Source organism: Pleurodeles waltl, chromosome 6, assembly GCF_031143425.1.
Source record: "Pleurodeles waltl isolate 20211129_DDA chromosome 6, aPleWal1.hap1.20221129, whole genome shotgun sequence".
NCBI lineage: Eukaryota > Metazoa > Chordata > Amphibia > Caudata > Salamandridae > Pleurodeles > Pleurodeles waltl.
This window is the reverse complement of record NC_090445.1, coordinates 1,555,974,028-1,555,995,610: the sequence shown is the minus strand read 5'-3', so window position 1 is coordinate 1,555,995,610 and position 21,583 is coordinate 1,555,974,028. Positions and strand designations below refer to the sequence as shown.

The following is a 21,583-nucleotide window of genomic DNA, read 5'->3' as shown; positions in this document are numbered from 1 at the left end:
TAAGGAACCGCCAGAGAACATGGGTTCATGCAACAAGCACTGGAATCGGTGTAGTTGCATGTTTCCAACATGGTTGATACCAAAGATGCCTAGGTTCGGAGAAGCTATCATGTAGTTGGGCCACTTGTGTTGATTAGTGTCCACTACATACCTTAAGATGGCTTCCCCGCACTTACAACGCCCAGGGAATGGAGTCTGGGGTTTGTATTGGTACCCTGCTCATGCAGGAGTTCTCTCATACTTGGGGACATGCACCCAGCCCCTGGGCTGAAGAGCCTACCAGAGGGGTGACTTACAGTGTCCAAGTGCAGTGACTGCGATATGAGGCAAGCCTTATTTCTAAAGTGAAATGGTGCACTGAGGCTGTGTGCAATGGCAGGCCTGCAGACACAGTTTGCATGGGCTCCCACGGATGGCATAATACAGGCTGCAGCCCATGGGAGACCCCTGGTTTACCAATGCACTGGGTATCTAAGTTCCACATGCTCTGACTTACATGGGTGCACCAGTATGCCAATTGTGGATGTAAAGGTTTACCAGCAACCAAATTTAGAGGAGAGAGCACAGACACTGGGGTCCTGATTAGTAGGATCCCAGTGTACTGCGGTCTAAACACACTGACACCAGGCAAAAAGTGTGGGTAACTATATCAGAAAGAAACTACTCTCCTACACACCTTGTCCTTTGTGATGAAACCCTGGCAACAGTTGCAATACGTGTAGAACGAGGCATCCACATTGATAGGAAGGCCTGTGCAAGTTAAATTATGTGTAAGGCACCTTTGATGCCAATAGATGTTTTTGTTGAAATCCTCTGCATTAGTGCACAAAGCTATCTTTGCACTTGGGCATTCTTTTTGAGCATCCAAATTTGAGTGCAAACCTACACAGTCACTCAGATCTGTTCTTCTTGACCTCCTAGTTTAATACCACAGCCCACTAAACATGTGGACATCGAGCACAGGGCTTTCTGCGTGGCAGTGGCTTGAGCATGAAATTCTGTGTGGTTAATCTTCTTTCAGGGAATTGTTTGTTCCCATTTCTGAAGTGTCTAAAAATATGGCTCTTCACAAAGAATGCACAGCATGGAATATACTTTGCATTGTAAATGTGTCTGGAAAGATCTACCCACAACAATCCACACAAATAACTTTGATAAATGAGCAATTTCAATGAATGAAAGAGGTTTAGAAGGTGGTTAATGGCGCGGAGACAACATCGAAAACAGATTGAGAGGTATGGATCCATGATTAATGACATGCTTTCAATAAATAGTTTAATATATTATTGTCTAATTTCATACGATAGTCATGAAGAAACAAATGCTTGAAGCAAATACACAGTGATTAGCACAGCAATGTGGATCATAAAGTGCCCATCAAGTCGTTACTTCAAGACCATGTAGCAAAAGTTGTAAAGGCAGACTGTATAAGAATGGTTCTTTTCTGTGTCAACAAATACTGTTCTATTAAATACGATAAACCTTGGAGCAACTATTGCTAATCTTTCGTTGGTATGTTTTGGAATGAACAGTCCCATTTTTACATGGAGAGTCAAGTTTTGAGGGGCTTTGGATGTGTGTGAGTTTTGCAGTGCTGGTGAATGTTTTTGATGTTTGATCGGTTAATCCTCAATGCTTTACCAAATTACTTGTACTTGCTATAGAATGCTTGCTGTGTCCATTGCCAAGAAGAAGAAATGTATGTGTGTTTCATTTCTGGTGCATTCTTATAACACCATCTGTACCCTTTAATTTGCAACCATGTCCTTAAAAGGACAGTGCGTCTGTATTTTCCTGGGTAGGTGAACGTATCCTCAAAGATGCAAGTACAGCATACTGTTATGGGGTATGGGTGCTGAATAACAAACAGGGTCCTGTCATACATCAATGGCAAATAATGATCCATAATGTCACAGTCACTCAGTTATAAAGGGAGGGCTGTTTAAATTGTAAACCATATTTACAGCCCTGCTGTATCCATATAACAGCAGGGTTAGCTCTCTGATCAGGCACCTTGGACGAAATCTTGAAGAGTGCCAGGCATAAGGCTTGACTTACACTACAGAGAGGTCTTTCTGCCAACAGAAGCTGCCCTACAGCCTTATCAGTTGGAAAACGTCTCAGAGGAAGTCTGGAAGGTACAATGACTTATTTTGAAGCACAATTTCCTCCTGCACTTTCATCTTTTCCTCTCATTGGAACATGTCTGCAATGCTGATAGCAAGGTTGGAATTTCCTGGCTAGGGAGAATAGTTCTGAAGGCGCCAGAGATCATAGAAATTAGCTTTTTGCTGAATAGCAATAAAATGTTTTTGCCTTTCGTAAAATGTCTCCTTAAATAGTTTCACAAGGTACAAAGCTACCATTTTGCATCTGCATAGTCCAGAAACGACATTGTAAATTTAGTTTATAAGGCCACATAGCCAATGACCCAGATCTGCTTATAAACAATCCACATTGTTAGCTTCTTTGCCCTATAAACTATAAAAATATGTTGATGTTGCTTGCTTGTCAATCTGTAAACCAATAAAATAGGTATTCCTGCCTTCAAATGGTTCAAAGATGGTACTTTACACACTGAAGCACCCTTATGTATTTAAAGTAACTCCTTATGTGTATTTTGTTGTTTTCTGACTTTTTCTTTACAGCAAGTATGAAATGCCTTTACCAGGCACAATCCCATAAAGATCCTTGTCTGTCTTTTTTGTGTTTTTGTTTAGGGCTGTGATACCGTGTAGCAATGTATGTAGATAGCAGAGGTAGCAGACTGGCCCGCCCCATGAAGACGGGATTTTCCTGTCAGTTTGAGGAACTTGGGGCCAGATGTATGAAAGCATTTTGCATTCGCAAACGGTGCAAATGCCCGTTTGCGAATGCAAAATGCCAGTTCAGAATGTATGAAATACATTCTGAACGCAATTTTAAGGAATCCATAAAATAGCGATTCCTTAAAATTGCGACCCTGTTTAGAGAGTCGCAAATTGCGACTCTTTAAATTAGAAATCGCAAATAAGGATTCCTTATTTGCGATTTCTTAGCACATGTATGAAGCAATTCCTAAATGTGATTTTGGCATTTAGGAATCGCTAATTACCACCAAGTTGAACTTGGTGGTAACCATGTGCAAAATTAAAAAATGCATTTTTAAATTGTACATGTAAAGCACACATGCCCTTTTGGCATGTGTGCACCTTACATGTCCCCAAAACTTTTTTTGGGGTGCAGCAGAAGGGGCCTTAGCCCCCTCGCAGCACCCTGGGGTTTTACATTTCCAAAATTGCGATTTCTGGTTCAGAAATCGCAATTTTGGAAATGCAAACAATTCGCAGATATGGGCCAACAGGCCCATAGCTGCGAATGGGGCTGGTATCGCAATTTGCGATTCGGTAATAGCATTTGCGATTTTTAAGAAATCGCTATTACCGAATCGCAAATGTGATACATGGCACTTTGCGAGTCAGAAATAGCGATTTCTTAAAAATCGCTATTTCCGAATCGCAAAGGGCCGTGATGATACATCTGACCCATAATCTCTAAATATTGTTTAGAGATCATGTTGAAATTGCTAACAATGTACCGGGTCCTCTGCCCAAAAAAACACAGGAGAGGCTCATCTTATTCCCTGATATTGAAACGTGGAAAACATAAAAAATTGTTTTGTTTCTGAATATTATTAAGCTGGTATAGATTAATAGAATGTGCAATAGGCATGAAGTGTCCTTTGGTGGTTCCCTAAACAGTGCAGAGGGTGCATACTCCTGCCTCACTTAGAAGGAACCTGTGTGGCCAATGAAGGACAAATCCCCTCCTCTCCCACCAGTGCAGAGGTTCCCAATCCACTATGGGCTCTGTTACCTGATCTGCATAGGCCATCGACTTAAGTGAGCTTCTGTTTTTATATGGAAGAAAACCCTTTACCCATTTGTCGATTCAACAATATGCCCTAATACACTTTTGTGACAAGACCAGACAAATGAATAAATAAACACAGACAATCATCTTTTTATTTTCACATCAAATGAATCGATATTTTAGATACATTACAAATACATCGTGATTTTAGAAAGATCCTTGGTATATTTGTTATCACATTATCATTAGAAAATATTCAAAAAACCTATCTTAAACAGACCCCCCCCCCCCCCCCCCAAAAAAGCCATGTGTTTCCTCACACAAACATATGCTCATTTACATTCCAGAAACAACAGTCAGCTCATCTTGAGCCTAACCAATATTCTAATTACACATCACATAAACATGCAATTAACTTGTTCATAATAGTTTGTGCCACCCTGTAGAGGACACCTAGGTCCATGGAGAAGACCACACCCTCTCTAGGCCATTTTAGAGGATGTCAGTCGACAAAGGAATAGGACACCGTTCCTCTGTGTCCCTGCTGAGTGAATCCCTTTCTTGGGTTCAACAGATATTCCTCTTTTTGTGAGCCAATGCATAAGATTGTGTATTTCCCAGAATCTCAGTCAAGCCAAGTGACAATATCAAATGAAAGTCCTGCCATGTCCCAGACTCTTCATGTGCCACCGGGAAGGTCTTTCTCCTCTGTACTGTTAAGAAATGTCCTACTTCAGACTCTGAACCCAGAATCCTATTTAGTACTACACCACCCCCTTCCCCACAAAATCCTTATTCACTAGGCACTAACTCTAGTGGTGATTGGACTTTCTGCACTTGTTAAAATGGTATTACATTCATGAGTAGGATGTTTTCTGTCACACGTACATTTGTCCATTTTTTGTCCAAATGTAGCTCATGGGAGTTTCTTTCCTTTTAACAGAGTGCTTACACTTTGGTTTGATTATGGTCACTGGCCTGATGTGAATGAAGCTCTAGTAGAAGGGATCAAGACAATCCAGATTGACACCTGGCTACAGGTACAAATAATTGACTTTATTACTCTTGATTTGGGAACTTGCTGTTTTTGGGGGAAACACTGTCATAGATCCCTCTATCCCATCTATGTGTAACCTTTGTAAGAAGCTTTTGATCGTTTGAAGAGCTATGTCATGCATATATTTTACTAATGCAATTTATCACTTGTCTCCCTAAATCCTTAATTGTTGGGAGTACTGCATTTCCACCTTCCTGTTAATAGAGTCTTCTTTTGCTAGATCAGGGTCATTTATGGAGTGGGCCACTGTTATCATCAGTGATGCTTCTGCACTCTCCCAATCCACATCCCCTTGATTAGGCTCAAAATCCCTAATCCATTAATTTTCCCAGACAGTTGCATCATAATGGAATTTTATTGGATGTAGCCATGCAATAGATTATGTATATTTTCTTCTTTCATGGCAGGTTATCCCGCAGCTCATTGCTAGGATTGACACCCCCAGAGCTCTCGTGGGGCGCCTCATCCATCAGCTGCTCACAGACATCGGCCGATATCACCCTCAGGTTAGATGGCTGATTACAGCCTCCACGTTTTTAAAGTTCTCACTGCAACCTCTACTCATAGATGCAGCTTACCCTTCCTGCTCTCGTTGTGGTACACAGGTATTAACACAAGTATTAGAGGTATTACAGGTAAGTAACTATTTTCTTCTGCTTGTCTCCCCACCTCAGTTTGGATTTAAAATGTAGACATATTTTTGTAATTTTATGTATTTCTCTTAATTAATGTGTGTGTTTCATTATACATATTTTTTATTTCTTTCATTCACCCCGGTTATAGTCGTCTTGTTTCTTTCTTGTTGTTCCTATTCTTTCTCACTTTTCCATAAATTATTATACCATGCCATCTACGTTCTGCAAATTAATTTGGTGAAGGCTTTACAGAAATCCATTAAATAAATATTTGCACTCCATGACCTCTGTCCATTCAAATCTATATAATTTAAAGAAAATATTATTTATAATGACAGTAGGGTAAATAAAATGCTTAACTACACAACTACACAAACCCCAGTAAAGGCAGTATAAATTAAATGACATGGTGCACAACAGCCAGTGTTGGCTTATGGTGAAACAATTCAGGAATACTCTGGTCTATAGTTCTTTATTTTCTGCTGTGCTTACAATACTCAGACAATGGAACAGGCATGGCAAAGAAGATAGTACAGTGTATCAAGCTTGCTTTCATATATCTGCACCAGTTTTCTCAGTGGCCCTTGGTGTGATTCGAGGAAAATCTGTTGATGCAATCCTTCGGGGCTCAGTAAATGCAACAGGTCATAAAAACAAGGTCACCAACCAAAAGGGAAAGTTATCTGATAAATCAATGGTGACTTTTCAAGAGTGTCCCGGGGTAGTTACTAAAATGTTTCGATCAGCTGATTGAGCTATCAGGGATCCAGTGGCATGGGAGACATGGAGGGGTGAGATCCACGACACTATGCACAGCTCTGGGAGGATAGCTGTGGATCTTAACTTGTCTATAATACCAACTTCATGGGAGCATGTTACAGGTCCCACATGACGCCTCGCCTAATGTTAATGGCCATACATAGAAAAGGTAAGGCTGCAGTTGGCATTTTCACTTAGAAAAGCAAGAGATCTGGGACACCCTCTGGATCAACCGTTGTGACATAAATACTTGGATTTAAAGTAAGGGTTTCCTGATTGCTGGAAGCAACTAACTCCAGAACCATAAAGATTTGAGGGATATTTTGAATGATTCTGGAATAAGGGCGAACAGCTGCAGCCAGCACCATCCTATTCTAAAACTTATTTCATAATCATCAGCGAAGTACCAGTCTTTCCTCTTTTTTAAAAATATCCGGTTGTGTTAAAAATCTGAGGAGTGAAACCGTTTTAAGACATAAAATGAACGATTTCAAACCCCCAATGCATTCTTTTTCAGAGGCAACTACTTCGTTTTGAAATTCACTACCTGAAGCCATCTGATTGAAAGTTCTTCTATAATAGCGAAAAAAGGTTATCTGTTCTACCCATACCTGTCCACGTATGCACTTTCTCTTACACCAGTCCTTTGTTTTCTTCCCCCACCTTGCATACTTTTCTTTTAATTATGGGAAGTCTTTTTTTTTATCTTTGTTTTTTAGTTTTTTTAATTTACAAAACAAGCATGCTTTATGAATCGTTACTGACATAAATATATTCTTCAGATACATACAATGACTCCTCACAAATCTAAAAGGTAACTGGAACGAAGGGCGGGGAAGTTTGTGGAATGGACCAAAAGTAATTTATATTCAGGGACGGCATGTCTCAGTGCATGAAGTAGTACTCTTGTGGTACTACTTGTAGGCAAGTGCCCCTTTTTTACATGGTCACCCCTACTTTTTACCTGGTATTCAGTGCAATTTTGACTGGAAGTACACTGGGTTCCTGCTAACCAGGACCCCAGAATCGGATCTCTTCCCTAAAACTGTGCAGTTGTTTACCTATTGGCAATACATTTGCCCCCCCTCGACGTCCCTAGTAAATGGTATCACGGTACCTAGGGCATAGGTACCAAAGAGGGTCCCCAAGGGCTGCAGTGTGTATTATGCCACCCTCAAGGTCCCCTCTCCTGGCACATGCAGGCTGCCATTGGAGGAGCGGCTAAAATTGAAAACACAACATGGTACACAGCCTGTGGGCATTGTTCCAAAACACTTCATTCAATATGTGTAAGTCACCCCTACAGCAGGCCTTACAGCCCTAATGTGGGATGTATTATGTTACATGTGAGGGCATATCTGCATGCAGATGTGTCCCTGCTATGTCTTTGTTGATTCTCAAACATAGTGAGTGAACAGGGAAGCCATATTACTTACATGTGCTGGCACTGGTCAGTATGAGCTTCCCAGCTACATGATGGCTTCACTGAAAATGGAGATGTTTGTTATCAACATCTCGTATTAATACACCCTGGCCTGTCTGCTGTTTCCACTGATTTCAGGCAAAGTTGACTCATCCTGTAAACTGCTGTTCATCCAAAAGCCTGGGAGGACTTGCCTGCCTTTAATAAAGACCTAGGAACTCCAGTGGAGCAGCAGAGCTGCTTCCCTGCATCTTTCAGGCACCCCAGGAGACCTGAGAGGACTCCAGACCACAAAACCAGACACCAGAAAGCACTACTGCACCCATATTACCTAGCCTGAGTTGAAGTGGGCCAACTGTGCCAACGGGGTCCCCCAGCCCACCAGAGACAGAGCCCATCTTGAACTTGCCCACTGTGGACTCCCCGATGTTGCCTGCAACCTCTGCCTGCAGGCCCACTCTACCCTGATTGCTCTCAGTGGAGAATTCCCAATGCCTCAGGACATCTCTGCACCTGTCACCTTGGCCTGTGGAGAAGAGGACCTAAGGTGTCCCCGAGCAACTCAAGACTTGAACCGACCTGTTGGTTCTCCTTGACTGGACTCCCTATCCAACCTTGCATCCTCTTTTCAACCGGACCAATCCCCATTGACTACCATTGGGCACCCAGCGCTGTACTACACCTCTGCACCCGGCCACCCCAGTGCCGCCCAGTGTGACCTGTTGGTGTGGCCTTAGACCTTGCCCCATACTCACAATAAGTCTAGGAGATTGGTCCTATAAGTCACTGTACTATACCTAAATGCAGTACTTATTTTTTCCTCCATAGGATAACATTGCCACTTTTGAAAAATGCACTGTTGACTTTTGAAACCTGAAAGTATTTGTCTTGCAAAACGTTCTTACCTGATCACATTGATTCTGGTGCCTAAATATATCTAAAGATATGTGTTATTTTTATAAAATGGTGTGGATCTCCCTATTGAGTCATGTGTCTCATTTATTGACTGTATATGTATTTGCAGGTGTCTAACAGTCCTGTCTGGTAAGCCTAACACTGCTTGACCACAATACCCCCAAGATGAGCACCTTGGGGTAGCTAGAGCATGCCCCTTTACACTGGTAAGGAAACCCCTGGACTTTTTGTATGATTTATCTCATTTGGATATATCATATAAACAGCCAACTTCCTACACTACTACATATAGTCATCAATGTAATTCAGATCGATATGGTCATACATCTCGGCCTACATCCGTCCTATTTCTTATTTGCACGTTTCTCCGCTGAGAGCACTTGGAACACTTCACACCTAATTGTAAGTTTTAGGGGCAAATTTAGGAGGGGCTATAAATGAGGGGTATCTATTTCAATGCAAAAATCAAGGAGGGGTACAGAGATGCAGATACAAAAAATCTGTACAAAGGGGTAATCACTTGCACCGTACTAAAGTTTCACCCATGGCTACCACAGTAGTACCACAGCCGAACAGGCCAGCCAAGCCTTGTAGAAAGTCATAGACCTCACATGGCCACTCACAGGTTCTTTAAGGCAAACAAGTAGAAATCTGTGGAGGTCAGGGTATAAGGTTATTAGTGCAAACTCCATCACATAAAAATAAAACATAAAAGCAAATTGCTCATATTACTCTAGACATTGAAGACTCCTTTGCAAATCACTTAATGATTTGTAAACATAATAAATGTACATAGTTAAAAATTAACTTTAGATGTATATTTCCAACCACAGAATCCTCACCATTATAATATTCCCCAGGTCCCAGACTGGATCCGAAAAATCCTGCACACTGACTGCTATGTAGCGCTGTGCAGTTCCATGCTGGCTTCATTCCATCCTTAAAATGACTGATCAGAGCCACATATAAGCGCCACCCCTCCACACCAATGGCAGTTGCTGTCTTTCCCCTTTTTGGAACAAGGATCTGGAGCTCTATTCCCTATCTCCACCCTCCCCCCACACCCGCCCCTCCCATTTTTGTTGGTTTTTGATGGATTTTTCGAATTTGAGTCCCCTGTGTAAGGGAACAATGTCCCCACCTAAAACTACATGGCACAATCTGATAGAGACTTCTAGTTGCAAATTCCTTACCTATTGAAAGGCACAATCTGATAGAGACTTCCAGTTGCAAATTCCTTACCTATTGAATTTCCCCCAGGCATCGGACTGGATCCGGAGATTTTTCTCAAGCAGTACCTCTGCTAACCATTAGGTGTTGCCGAACGGTTCTGTTGTCAGCATCATCCGCACTGGATATGATGTAGCGGATCCTATATTGATGCAACCCTGGCGCTCCTACAACAGTTCCTTTCTTTCTGCACCAGCCAGCGCCAATCTGAAGAGAGCTATCCCTCAGTCATTTTTTGACTGGCCTTTTTCGACTTTTTGTCAACATTTTTTGAGTTGTCTACCTCCTGGTAAGTCGAGGATGTAATCTAGGAAGACCGGCTTCAAGCCCTGCGTATCCTGTCATCAGATAATGTCCGTGACTGATCCACACCTGGTGTGCCTTTGCTATTTGTGTCGGCCAAGCATCTGAAGGCTTTGAGGGAGCTGTAGGAAAATACCATCTTTCTAATAAATTAACCCCCACTTTTTGCCTGATTTCAGTATGTTTAGATTGTAGTTCGCTGGGATGTGCTCTCTCCTCTAAATTTGGTTGCTTGGTAACTTTCTTGCCCCACAATTGGCATACTGGGGCACCCACCTAAGTCCCTAGTATAAGGTACTTGGGTACCCAGGGCACTGGTACGCCAGGGGTTTCAAATGGTTCTGCAGCATGTATTGTGCCACCCCTAGGAGCCCATGCAAACTGTGTCTGCAGGCGTGCCATTGCAGCCTGTATGAAATGGTGCATGCACCCTTTCACCCCCGATGTAAGTCTTGCCTTACATCGCGGTCACTGCACTTAAGCACTTTCGGTCACCTCTCTGATAGGCCCTTCAGCACAAGGGCAAGATGCATGTCCCCAAGGGTGAGGGTACTCCTGCATGAGCAGAGCACCCCTACAAACTCCAGACTCCATTCTCTGGGCTTTGTAAGTGCAGGGAAACCATTTTAAGACATATAGTGCACACTGGTCAGTAGGAGTATTCTAGCTACATAATGGTTTCTCTGAACTTAGTTATATTTTGTATCAAACATTTCGGAATCATGCAAGAACACCGATTCCAGTGTTAGTTGCATGATACCATGTACTCTGGGGGTTCCTTAGAGGATCCCCCAAATCTGCCTGTACAGCCTTCCAGGGTCTGCCCATGTTTACACCCAGCTCTGTGGGGGCAGATAAAATTATAGGCATAATATGTTGATTTAATTATCACAGGAATTGAGACCTACACTTATGCATGATCATAGCCCAAAGTATATGAATTGGTCTTTCAAGATGATGCCCCGCAGCTAATATGCTTATTGTTGGCCTCCTGAGCAGTCCAGGTTAGAGAGAACAGCTACCAAGACATAGCTTAAGTGTGACCGGCTGCAACAGTGGACTGGGAATCAGCTGTACACTCAGGTCTATGGTGGCGCTGGCGGCTGGGCAGAGGAGGAGTGGGTCACAGCTACCCCACTTGGTAAAACAGAGCAGAGGAGGGTCTGCTAGCTCTGACAGTGCTTCATCGAGTGTTGCCTTTGAACTATATGGGTGCCATTAGTTACCCTTACCTGCAATTGAGGCAATATGGATTCCGTGATTAATACCAAAGCCTCCCTGAATAGTCGTCCCCAGAGTCCACGCTGCTGCAGACCCCACAATACTGTTCTGCCCTCCTGCTGCTCATCCAGCTTGAGGGTTTCTTGTAGGAGGGAGGTGTGACCTCCTCTCCTTTAGAACCAGGTGTCTCTGGGCTGGGGTGGGGTGGCCTCTCTGAGCTACCAGACTGCTTTGAAGGGCCCACTTGCTGCCCTCCTCGCATAAACCTGTTAGCACCAGGACTGGAAACCTTGGTCCCTGCTCTGGCGCGAAAGGACAGGGGAGTGTCCACCCTCCTGTCCAGCTCCTTCCCTATGGAGGTGCACAGAGCTTTGTCAGGTGGCCGGTTTATTCTGCCATCCTGGAAACAAGATGTTCAGAGGCCGCTGGGAGCATCTGACTGGTTAGGCCAGGTAGATGATGTCTCTAACCCCTATAATAGGTGGGTCACTACAGAGAGTGACCAACGCCCTTTTAGAGTTACTCAAGGGCTCCCCTGTGGCATTCTGCAAGGCTCTACAAGGAATTCTCTGCAAGACATCTTCTTCTCCTGGCATCTGGACCGCTGCTGGTCTGCTATACAACCGAAACAAGTCTGCTTCTAGTGGGAAGGCTCTCATTGCAACTTTGTTTCTCTGGATCCTGCCAGAATTCTGCAACATCCAAGGCTGCGCATCTTCCAGGGTCACAAGGACTCTGTTTGCACCTGGAAGCACGAAGGAATCTCCCCTGGAGTGAAGAAGTCACTCTCCTGCATCCGCAGGCACCTCAAGACAACGTCGACTGACTAATGAGGGCGGCTGTCCCACAGACATCGAAAGGCTCTCCTTCACTCACAGGTGGTGGTTATGTGGCCTCCTCTGAGTCCTGCCTATCTTCTGACCGACTTGGGAGTCCCTGCTCCTGCCACTAGACTAGAACCCCAGTGCAACGCGACTGTTGTTTTTGCCAAGGTTTGTTGGCCCTTCCTCCAAGAGATCTTCGAGCACCGAGAAGCCCCAGCCTCCAGCACTCTGCAGTCCGAAGATCAGCCTTTGTTCTGCAACTCCTGCGACGTGGGACTTTAGTTTTGTTGTGCTGCTGCGGCCTCCTTTGATTCCTTGTGTCCATCTCCTGTGGGTCATTTTTGGGGGCTCCAGCGACTTCTGCTGCCCTCCCTGTGTGCTGAGGGTCAGCTCTGACTCCTGAAAAAACTTGCAAATCCATCTTCAGCTCCTGCTTGATTTTGCCAGTACTTGGTGGTGGCCTCACTGTTCACTGACCCTCCTGCAATCCAGCGACCGACGTGGGGCAGCTCGTAGGCAATTCCTAGGATCTCCTGCAGCTCCTGGCCCCTGCAGCTGGACTTCTTCCTTCACCAATCTGCAGGAACTTCACCTCTAGGAAGATGGGCATCGCCACCCGCACCACCTGAGCACTTCCAAGGGTGCTGGACTCTGTCCCCTTCCTTTTCAGGTCTTCTACTTCCCGAATCCATCCTTGGGTTCCACTGGACTGGTCCATGGGTTGCGACAGCAGCTGGACAACCGAGGTCTCTGTTGACTTCAGTGAGGGTTTCCAATGTCCTTCAGCCCTATGCATCTGGGTCCCCTGATGTAGGTACTCCTGTCTTCTGCATATCCTTGGGTGGGGACACTCTCCAACCTTCCTCCTGTCTTTGGGTTTCCTCGGAGTCCACTGGGAAGGATCCTGAAAGTCTATAGACCGACCAGGTAGGTAACTACTCTGCACACTTGGGGACACTTGCTGTACTTACCTCTGGTGTTGTCGTTCTTCCCAAGCCCCTAGCTAACTACCACACTTACCTTGGTTGGGTTCACTATTTTGCATTCCACTTACTTAGCATATGGGTTGACCTCCCCCACAGGGCCCTATACATTTTATGCTATTTCTGCATGTTATTTGGTGTGTATGTATTGTGTGTAGATATCTCCAATGCTAGTCTGGTAATTAGTGTTGTAATAAAGATTCCTTTATTTTTGCAACACTTGTGTGGTTCTTTCTTGTGTGGGAGTTACTGTCTGACTATTGTGGCATTGCAAATGCCATACATTTCTCCTGGATAAGTTCCAGCTGCTTGCCTCAGCTACCCATAGAAAGCTTTTGCTACCTGGACACCTGAACGCTATCATTAAGGGTTGCCTGGACTCAGTATAGGGTGCCACACCATAGGTGTACACCATAAACTGACCCAGCTTCCCACAGGAGCAGTCCCTGAAACTAATAGCGACCCCACGCTCAACTCCCCGTAAGTCGAGTTCCTATTCAAAAGGAAGGTTCCAGGAGCAGTTGCGGAATCCTCCTTCATCATTCTCCCACTCCAAGCCCTCTGGACGATCAAGTAAGTCATCAAAGAAAGTGAAACATTCTTTGACTTCACTATGTCCAATGGCTTATGAGACGAGGGGATGTTGCCGTTCTAGGCCTCCATCTGCAGAGCCTGCATCTGGGCCGACTCCACACCTTCCCAAGTTTCCGCAGCCAGAGCAACCCCTGCCCAGCTAAAAGGACAAGTTACTTACCTTCGATAATGCCTTATAAGGTAGAAACAATCCAGTCTGGCACCTGGGGGAAATTCAAAAGGAAAGGAATCTGTAACTTGAAGTCTCTATCAGATTAGTTTTATGAGGCCAAACGCCTCATTTTTAAAGAGTCCGACACCGCTGGAGCGCATTTGGGCCCTACAGAGTCGTAGGAGGCCCCTTTAAGTTTTTTGCTGGCGGCTTCGACTCCAAGGGGCACCGATGCTTGGATCTTGAACGGCGTTGGTCGTACTATCTTGACCCTCCCTGACACCAACACTCCCGGTGCAGCTCCCATTCTGCACTGTCCCCCATCCTCACTGCCGACATGGAGCCGGATGGGCGTCTTATGAAGCTGACTCCCCTGCCAACAGAGGAGCCCTGCCTTCTATGTCGGATCCTGAGCCTGCTACTTATGGGCTAGAGTACGGTGAGGAATGGGAGGGGACGCTACACCCTTTAGAGTACCTGCCCAAAGACTATTTGCACTGGCGTGCAGACTTGGGTGAAGCCTCCCCAGATACTGGCATGCATTTTCCTACCGTGGCTATGGAGGAGGGTGCTTAATAGTCAGTGGTGGTGCGAAGAGCCGCTGAGGTACTGGACCTTGAGCTGCCTTCGGTGGCAGTCAGGACTAAACTCCTGACAGGTGCTTCAACCTGGAGCTTCATCCTTTGAACCCCCTGATCTCCTTCAATAAAGCCGTTACAGATGTCCTACTGGGTACCTGGTCCAAACCCAGCACAGGGGATCTGTGAACAGGACAATTTTCTGCCACCCTCGCCCTGCTGCAGATGACATGAATTTCCACACACAACACCCACCCCTGACAGCTTGGTTATCCAAGCCTTCCCTTCATGCGTTCCCTTCCGCACCCTTGGATAGGGAATACAAGAGACTGGACACACTTAGTTTTCTTCCGCCAGCCTGGCATTACGGTCCGATTGCAGTCCGTGAACATCGCATGCCTTTTGGGCCGTTTTTCCCACACCCTGTGGGATACCGCTGCGCAAGTGTTGTGTTGCCACAGGCCCACGAGGAGGCCCAGGCTATACTCACCCAAGCAGTTGCTGATGAGAGAAACGCAGCAAAGTCCACGATCAGACATGGACTGGACACGACTGACTCACTGGGCAGAGCGGTTGCTTCAACAGTGGCTTTTAGGCACCACACCTGGTTGAGGACATCAGGCTTTTGGGGATGGCCAAGCCAGTCTTATGGACATGCCTTTTGAGGGCACCCATTTCTTTGGAGAGAAAGCAGAGCTTTAAGGATTCTCATGCTACGGCCAGGTCCTTGTTCCTCACCGCAGCCCTTAATCCCCCTCGGTCTGCTGTACGCCCCGTTCGGGGCTCTGAAAGGGGCACCCTATCATGGCCATTCCCGTCCAACTACATGGCTGGGAATGTGGGGTCCAATGCCCTCGTGGATCAGGGAGCTAGCCGTTCGGCCAGTCACCACCCCACTCCGCAGCTCCCTCCAAACCTTCCTATTCTGACTCATCCACACTAGAGACCGATTTGGAGGAAGGATCCGCTATCACCTGCTCCACTGGCAGGTTCACATCAGACAGGTGGGTTTTGCAGATAATCCGAAGGGCCTACTCCCTCCCCTTTGAGACTACCCCTCCATCCATGCCACCATTCTATGATCGGATGACGGATAATCACTTGGCACTTTTCCGGGAGGAAGTTACGGCTCTCTTGGCCAAAGGAGCCATAGAGAGGGTTCCTGTGCTAGAAGTAAGTTGTGGTTGCTATTCCCACCACTTTTTGGTACCTAGAAAGGCCAAGGGCCTCCACCGTATCCTAGATGGTCCCTCAATCTCTTCCTCATGAAGGAGAAGTTCAAAATGCTTACTCTAGCTCTGGTTTTATCTGCCCTGGACACGGGAGACTGGATTGTAGTGTTGGACTTGCAGGACTCTTAGTTCCATATTCCCGTCCTGCCTGCCCAGAGATCTTACTTGCAGTTCACAGTAGGTCAGAAGCACTTTCAGTTCACCATGCTCCCCTTTGGATTCATCAGCCCCCCTTGAGTGTTCACCAAGGTCATGGTGGTCGGGGCTCATCTGTGCAGGTCAGGGGTTTCAGTCTTTCCCTACCTTAATGACTGGCTGTTGATGGCGGGCTCACCCAAGGTAGTCGTCTCCCATCTCCAGACTACGGCAGACCTCCTACATTCACTGGAGTTCACTTTAAATGTGTTAAAGTCACAGCTGGCTCCCTCTCAGACGCTCCCTTTCATCGGAACTGTTCTGGACACAGTGCAGTTTCAGGTTTATCCTCCCGAGTCCAGGATATTCAGGCTATATCGATGTTTCAACCTCTGTCCTGGATTTCACTGAGAATGACTCAAACTGCTGGGCCTCATGCATCCTGTTGGTCAATCATGCCAGATGGCATATGCGGGCTCTGCAGTGGGGCCTGAAGTTCCAATGAGCGCGGCATCAGGGGAATCTCTCCGACATTGTTCAGATCTTGGAGGCAGCTGCGCAAGATCTGCAGTGTTAGCTATTGAATCACAATTGGGTCAGGGGCAGATCCCTCTCCTTTCCCCAACAGAGCAGACAGTAGTGGCAGATTCTTCACTCCTGGGATAGGGTAGCCATCTGGGAGAGGCAGAGATCAGAGGCATCTGGTCTCCCCGGCAGAGTCCGGACTCCACATCAATCTGTTGGTGCTCCGGGAGATCAGGCTAGCATTGAAAGCATTTCTTCCCTCTCTCAAGGGGAAGGTAGTGCAGGTGTTCGCAGACAACACCACCGCCATGTGTTACTGCAACAAGCAGGGCGAGGTGGGGTTGGGGACCATTTGTCAGGAGGCACTATGCCCTGGAACAACAGGGCATATTCCTGGTAGTTCAACATCTGGGAGGCTCTCTAAATTCCAGAGTGAACAAACTCAGCTGACAATGGTTAGTGGATCACAAATGGTGTCTCCATCAGAGGTGGCGCGAGGTCTTTTTCAGCAGTGGGGAGAGCCTTTGTTCTATATGTTAACCTCCACAGAGAACACGCAATGTCAGTAGTATTCCAAGTTGGAGTTCCCAAGGCAGCAATCGCTCTCCCACAGTTTTCATATCAAGTGTTACTCAGGCCTCCAGTACGCCTTTTCACCCATACCACTTCTGCCAATAGTTCTTGAGAAGATCAAGAATGACCGGGCCCAAGTAATCTTTGTGGCTCTGGACTGGGCATGGAGAGTCTGGGTATTCCAAGCTATTGAGCATGGCCAATGATCCTCCGTTCAGACTACCCTTCGGGAGAAACTTCTGTTAAAGCAGCAGGGTAGGGCTTTGCACCCGAACTTGTCTAGTCGCTGCCTTCTTGCGTGAAGATTGAGTGGCTGTAGTTGACAGATTTTTACCTGCCCGAAGTCTGTAATATAATCTAGGCGTTTTTCTACCAAAACTGTGTACGCCTGTCTTTGGAAGAAATTTCTGGCATGGTGCATAGACAAGTTGATTGACACCTTTTCTTGCCCCTCTCTCGGCGCTTCTGTTGTTTATCCTTTCTCTGGCCCAGCAGGGCTCTGCTGTGGGTTATTTATCAACTATCTCTGTTTTTGAGGTTGCCTGATCAGCCTTCTTTGTTTAAGTCTCCTGTTGTAACTAGATTCCTTAAAGGCCTTACCTATGTGTTTCCTCCATCCCCATCCATCATGCCTCAATGGGATTTGAATTTGGTTCTAATATTCCTGATGTGTGGAGCCTCTCCACACTTGTCTTCCCAGGCTTCTGACCTTGACAACAGCCTTCTGTGTGGCCATTACTTCTGCCCGCAGAGTGAGTGAGCTGCACTAATTGTCATCTAAGCCACCCTATCTTTACATCTATCCTCACAAAGTGGTGCTTCGCATGAGGGCTTCCTTTTTACCTAAAATGGTCACACCCTTCTATATAGTCCAATCCATCTCCTTGCTTACTTTTTATGCACCCCCCACTTCCTTCTAAGGAAGAAAGAGAAGAGACTGCCTGGACCCAAAAAGAGCGTTGGCGTTCTAACTTGATTGTACAAAACAGTTGGATGAACAACTCTTTGTTGGTTATGTGGGTGCAAAGAAAGATCGGGCAGTGCAGAAGCGGACCATCTCCCGATCAGTCGTTCTCTATTAAAATCTGCTATGCACTGTCCAGGAAGCAAACACCTGAAGATTTGTGTGCTCGTTCTACTAGAGGAAGAGCGGTGAGGAACTGCGTTATCAAGGGCTGGAACTCCACGTGCTGTCAGGCGGCGACATGTGCATCCTTGCACATGTTAACCAAACACTACTGCCTGGTTGCTATCAGATGAACAAGTTACTTACCTTTGGTAATGCTTTATCTGGTAGATACATATTCTAGTTGCAGAGTCTTTACCCACCTACCCATCCTCCGTGCTTTGTGAACTGATTTCTGCAGACAGGTGTACTCCCTTTCAGGGACCTAGTTTTGGCATACCAGTGGTCAATGTTCATCATGGCTCTGCGCTTCTGGCGTGAAAAGTAGTGAAAAGAAACTGATGTAATTGTGCCAGGGTTGTGCCTATATAGGACCTGCAAAGTCATATTCGGCCCGGGTTATGTCGACGATGGGCACAGAGCCGATCAACACCACCTAGCGGCGTGCAGGGCTACTTCTCAAAAGGTAAGGCATCTACAACTAGAATATGTCTCTACCAGATACAGCATTACTGAAGGTAAGTAACTTGTTCAACTGTGCCATGACAGTAGGAAACAGGTGTCGGTGATGGACCAGCACGAGATCTGCCTTTGGTGTCTGGGTTTGGACCATGACTTTAAGTCATGCAGTGCAAGTGCCTTCATGCACCCAAACACGATTCGGGATTGTGAAGCGAAATTGTACATTGCCAAACACCAAAAGAACTAACATACCTTGCGTAAGTTCTGTTCCAAGTCAAGGACATTTATCACCTCCCGATATCGAGGCTGGTCCTGAGACAGGTCCTATTCATGGTCGAAATTATAATTAAAGAGGAAACAAAAGAAGCGAAACACGACTCGCCCCAATCCCGCCACTCTATTGGGAGAGAAGTTGCAAGGTTGTTAGGTTGCCAGTCAGTCATGCTCCCAATCCCCGTTGGAGGAGCTGATTCTGCAATTAATCCAACGTGCCCAGAGTTCCCTGAGCCATTGGCAACACCACAGCAAGTTGAGGCCTTTAGGGAGGCCATGCTATGTATTTTTGCCATTCTTACTTCTCCCTTTGGAACATTTTGCTTTGGGTTTTAAGGGTTTTAAGGGTCTACCTTGAGGACCAGTTTCAACATCCTCTGTCTTAAAAAGGTGTAACACCGTCAAAAATCAAGGTTCCTATCTCTGGGAAAATATCTTGAAAGGAGTCTTAGCTGCACAGAAAGGAACAGTCATGAAGAGTGCCTTGCCTGTTCTGAAGAACCACCACCGAAAAAGGCTTGACAGTCAGTGCTGCGACTTTACTTAAGACCAGCTGACATGAAAGGTATCCTCTGAAGGTTAAGAAAAGAAAGCACAAAGTTCAGATGCAGCCAGGAACAATTTAGGGGCAAAATCTGGCTTGAACTCGGGCAAGTCTTCGTCTCCCAGGCTACAGGAGCTAAAGACTGAGCAGCTAGATAGCAGACAGAGAATCTCATATACATGTCATAATATTACCCATGTACATCAAGGCACACATAATTTTCCTAAAAGCTGCAGGCTTACACTTCAAGAGGCAATTTTCACAGGAATATGCAGCTTTCTTACTCCTAAAGAAAAGGAAAATGGCAATAGTGTGCCTCGCCTACCAACATGGATGTCTCCACTACAGTATGCACGTTTAGTACTAGATGAGGACCCTCTGCTGACTTACTACACTCATACAAAGAGCAGGGCCAACTGACAAACAGAAGATGTGTGGCATGACCACAGAGATTCAAAGGACACAGACCTAGAAATGTACCTGCTCAAGGCATCTCCACCTGACGATATCTCTACATATCTTGCCATTATTATAAGGGCTGCAGCAATCGCGAAGTTCCATTCCACCTATGTTAAAATGCTCTACAGAACACTTACTTGAGACCCAGTGAAAGCCAAAATGGTTTCACCATGGGTTGAAAAGAAATGTAATCTTGTGTCGCAACATCTATTATTCCTTAGCAGGCATGTGCTTCAAGATTCTTTAGTAACACACACTGCCAGAAACAGGGCACTTACGCATACCACAGGTAAAAACCCAGGCTTTTGACAATAAAAATGAGAAAAGATTAATGCGGCAGAGAATCATGTGTTCGATGGCATCTGTCGCTGTAGATATGCATGTTTTGCAATAGCTCGCCATCTGGTGTTGGGCCGGAGTGTTACAAGTTGTTTTTCTTCGAAGAAGTCTTTCGAGTCACGGGACCGAGTGACTCCTCCTTTTGTCTCCATTGCTCATGGGCGTCGACTCCATCTTCGATTGTTTTTTTTTCCGCCATCGGGTTCGGACGTGTTCCTGTCGCTCCGAGTTTCGGGACGGAAAATTAGCTAATTTCGGAAGATTTTCGTCGGTATTGTTGCGTTCGGGATCGGCGTACTTAGATTCAACACCGCATCGAAGATCGAAGAGCTCCGGTGCCCTTCGGGGTAGTTTTTCGATCCCCTGTCGGGGCCTGGTCGGCCCGACCGCGTGCTGAAGAACGCCGATGGAACGGACCCCGTTCCGTTTCTGCCCCAAATGCCACAATAAATACCCCTATACAGACCAACACTTGGTCTGTAACCTGTGCCTGTCACCTGAGCACAGTGAAGACACCTGTGAGGCCTGTCGTGCGTTCCGGTCCCGAAAGACACTCCGAGACCGTCGAGCCAGAAGACTTCAGATGGCGTCCGCGCCGACAGCCCACCGAGAGTTCGAGGAACAAGAAGAGGAAGGTACCTTCTCGATCCAAGATTCGGACTCCGAAGGATTCGACGATACACAAACCGTGAGTAAGACGTCGAAAACCACACAGAGGAAAATTTACAAGGCCCAGGGGACGCCACTGCCATCAGGCCATGGCTCCACCCATAAATTCGGTGACCGACCGTCGGCACCGAAAAAGGCCCAAACAGTGCCGAGATCGTCCGACTCCGGTCGAGACACCGGCACGCAGCCTTCTCGGGACCGAGAAAGTGCTGGAGACAAGCCTCGACACCGAGATGCCGGTGTGGACACGGCTCGACGCCGAGACAGCGGCACCGAAGAAGATCGACGCCGAGAGGTTTCGGCCCCGAAAAAGAAAAAAGTCACCTCGGAGCCGAAAAAACACGCAGACAGGGTTTCGGTACCGAAACAAACTGCAAGCGACCCAGCTTCAGGCTCTTATACAGAAGAGCACTCGCTAACCTCCCAAATGCAAAAGCATAGGTTTGAGGAAGAGCTACAATCAACTGATGTGGACCATACGCAAAAGCGTATCTTCATACAGCAGGGGACAGGAAAAATAAGCACCCTTCCCCCCATTAGAAGAAAGAGAAGGTTGGAGTTCCAAACTGAACAGACACCACAACCAAAAGTGGTGAAAAGAGCTACCCCACCACCCTCTCCTCCGCCCGTGATTAACGTCTCACCAGCACGAACTCCATCACACTCCCCAGCTCATACCACCATAAGCCAGGGTGACCAAGATCAAGACGCATGGGACCTA

At 46.2% G+C, this 21,583-nt stretch overlaps 1 protein-coding gene across 2 annotated transcripts in view; it reads left to right on the top strand.

Moving 5' to 3' along the window:
- Positions 1-21,583, top strand: part of MTOR (mechanistic target of rapamycin kinase) — a 1,113,749-nt gene that overhangs the window by 836,209 nt on the left and 255,957 nt on the right. For both annotated transcript variants that reach the window (XM_069241238.1, XM_069241237.1), the window contains 2 exons: positions 4,796-4,892; positions 5,317-5,415. In XM_069241238.1, coding sequence (XP_069097339.1) covers positions 4,796-4,892; positions 5,317-5,415 — 196 coding nt within the window. The remainder of the gene's footprint in view (positions 1-4,795; positions 4,893-5,316; positions 5,416-21,583) is intronic.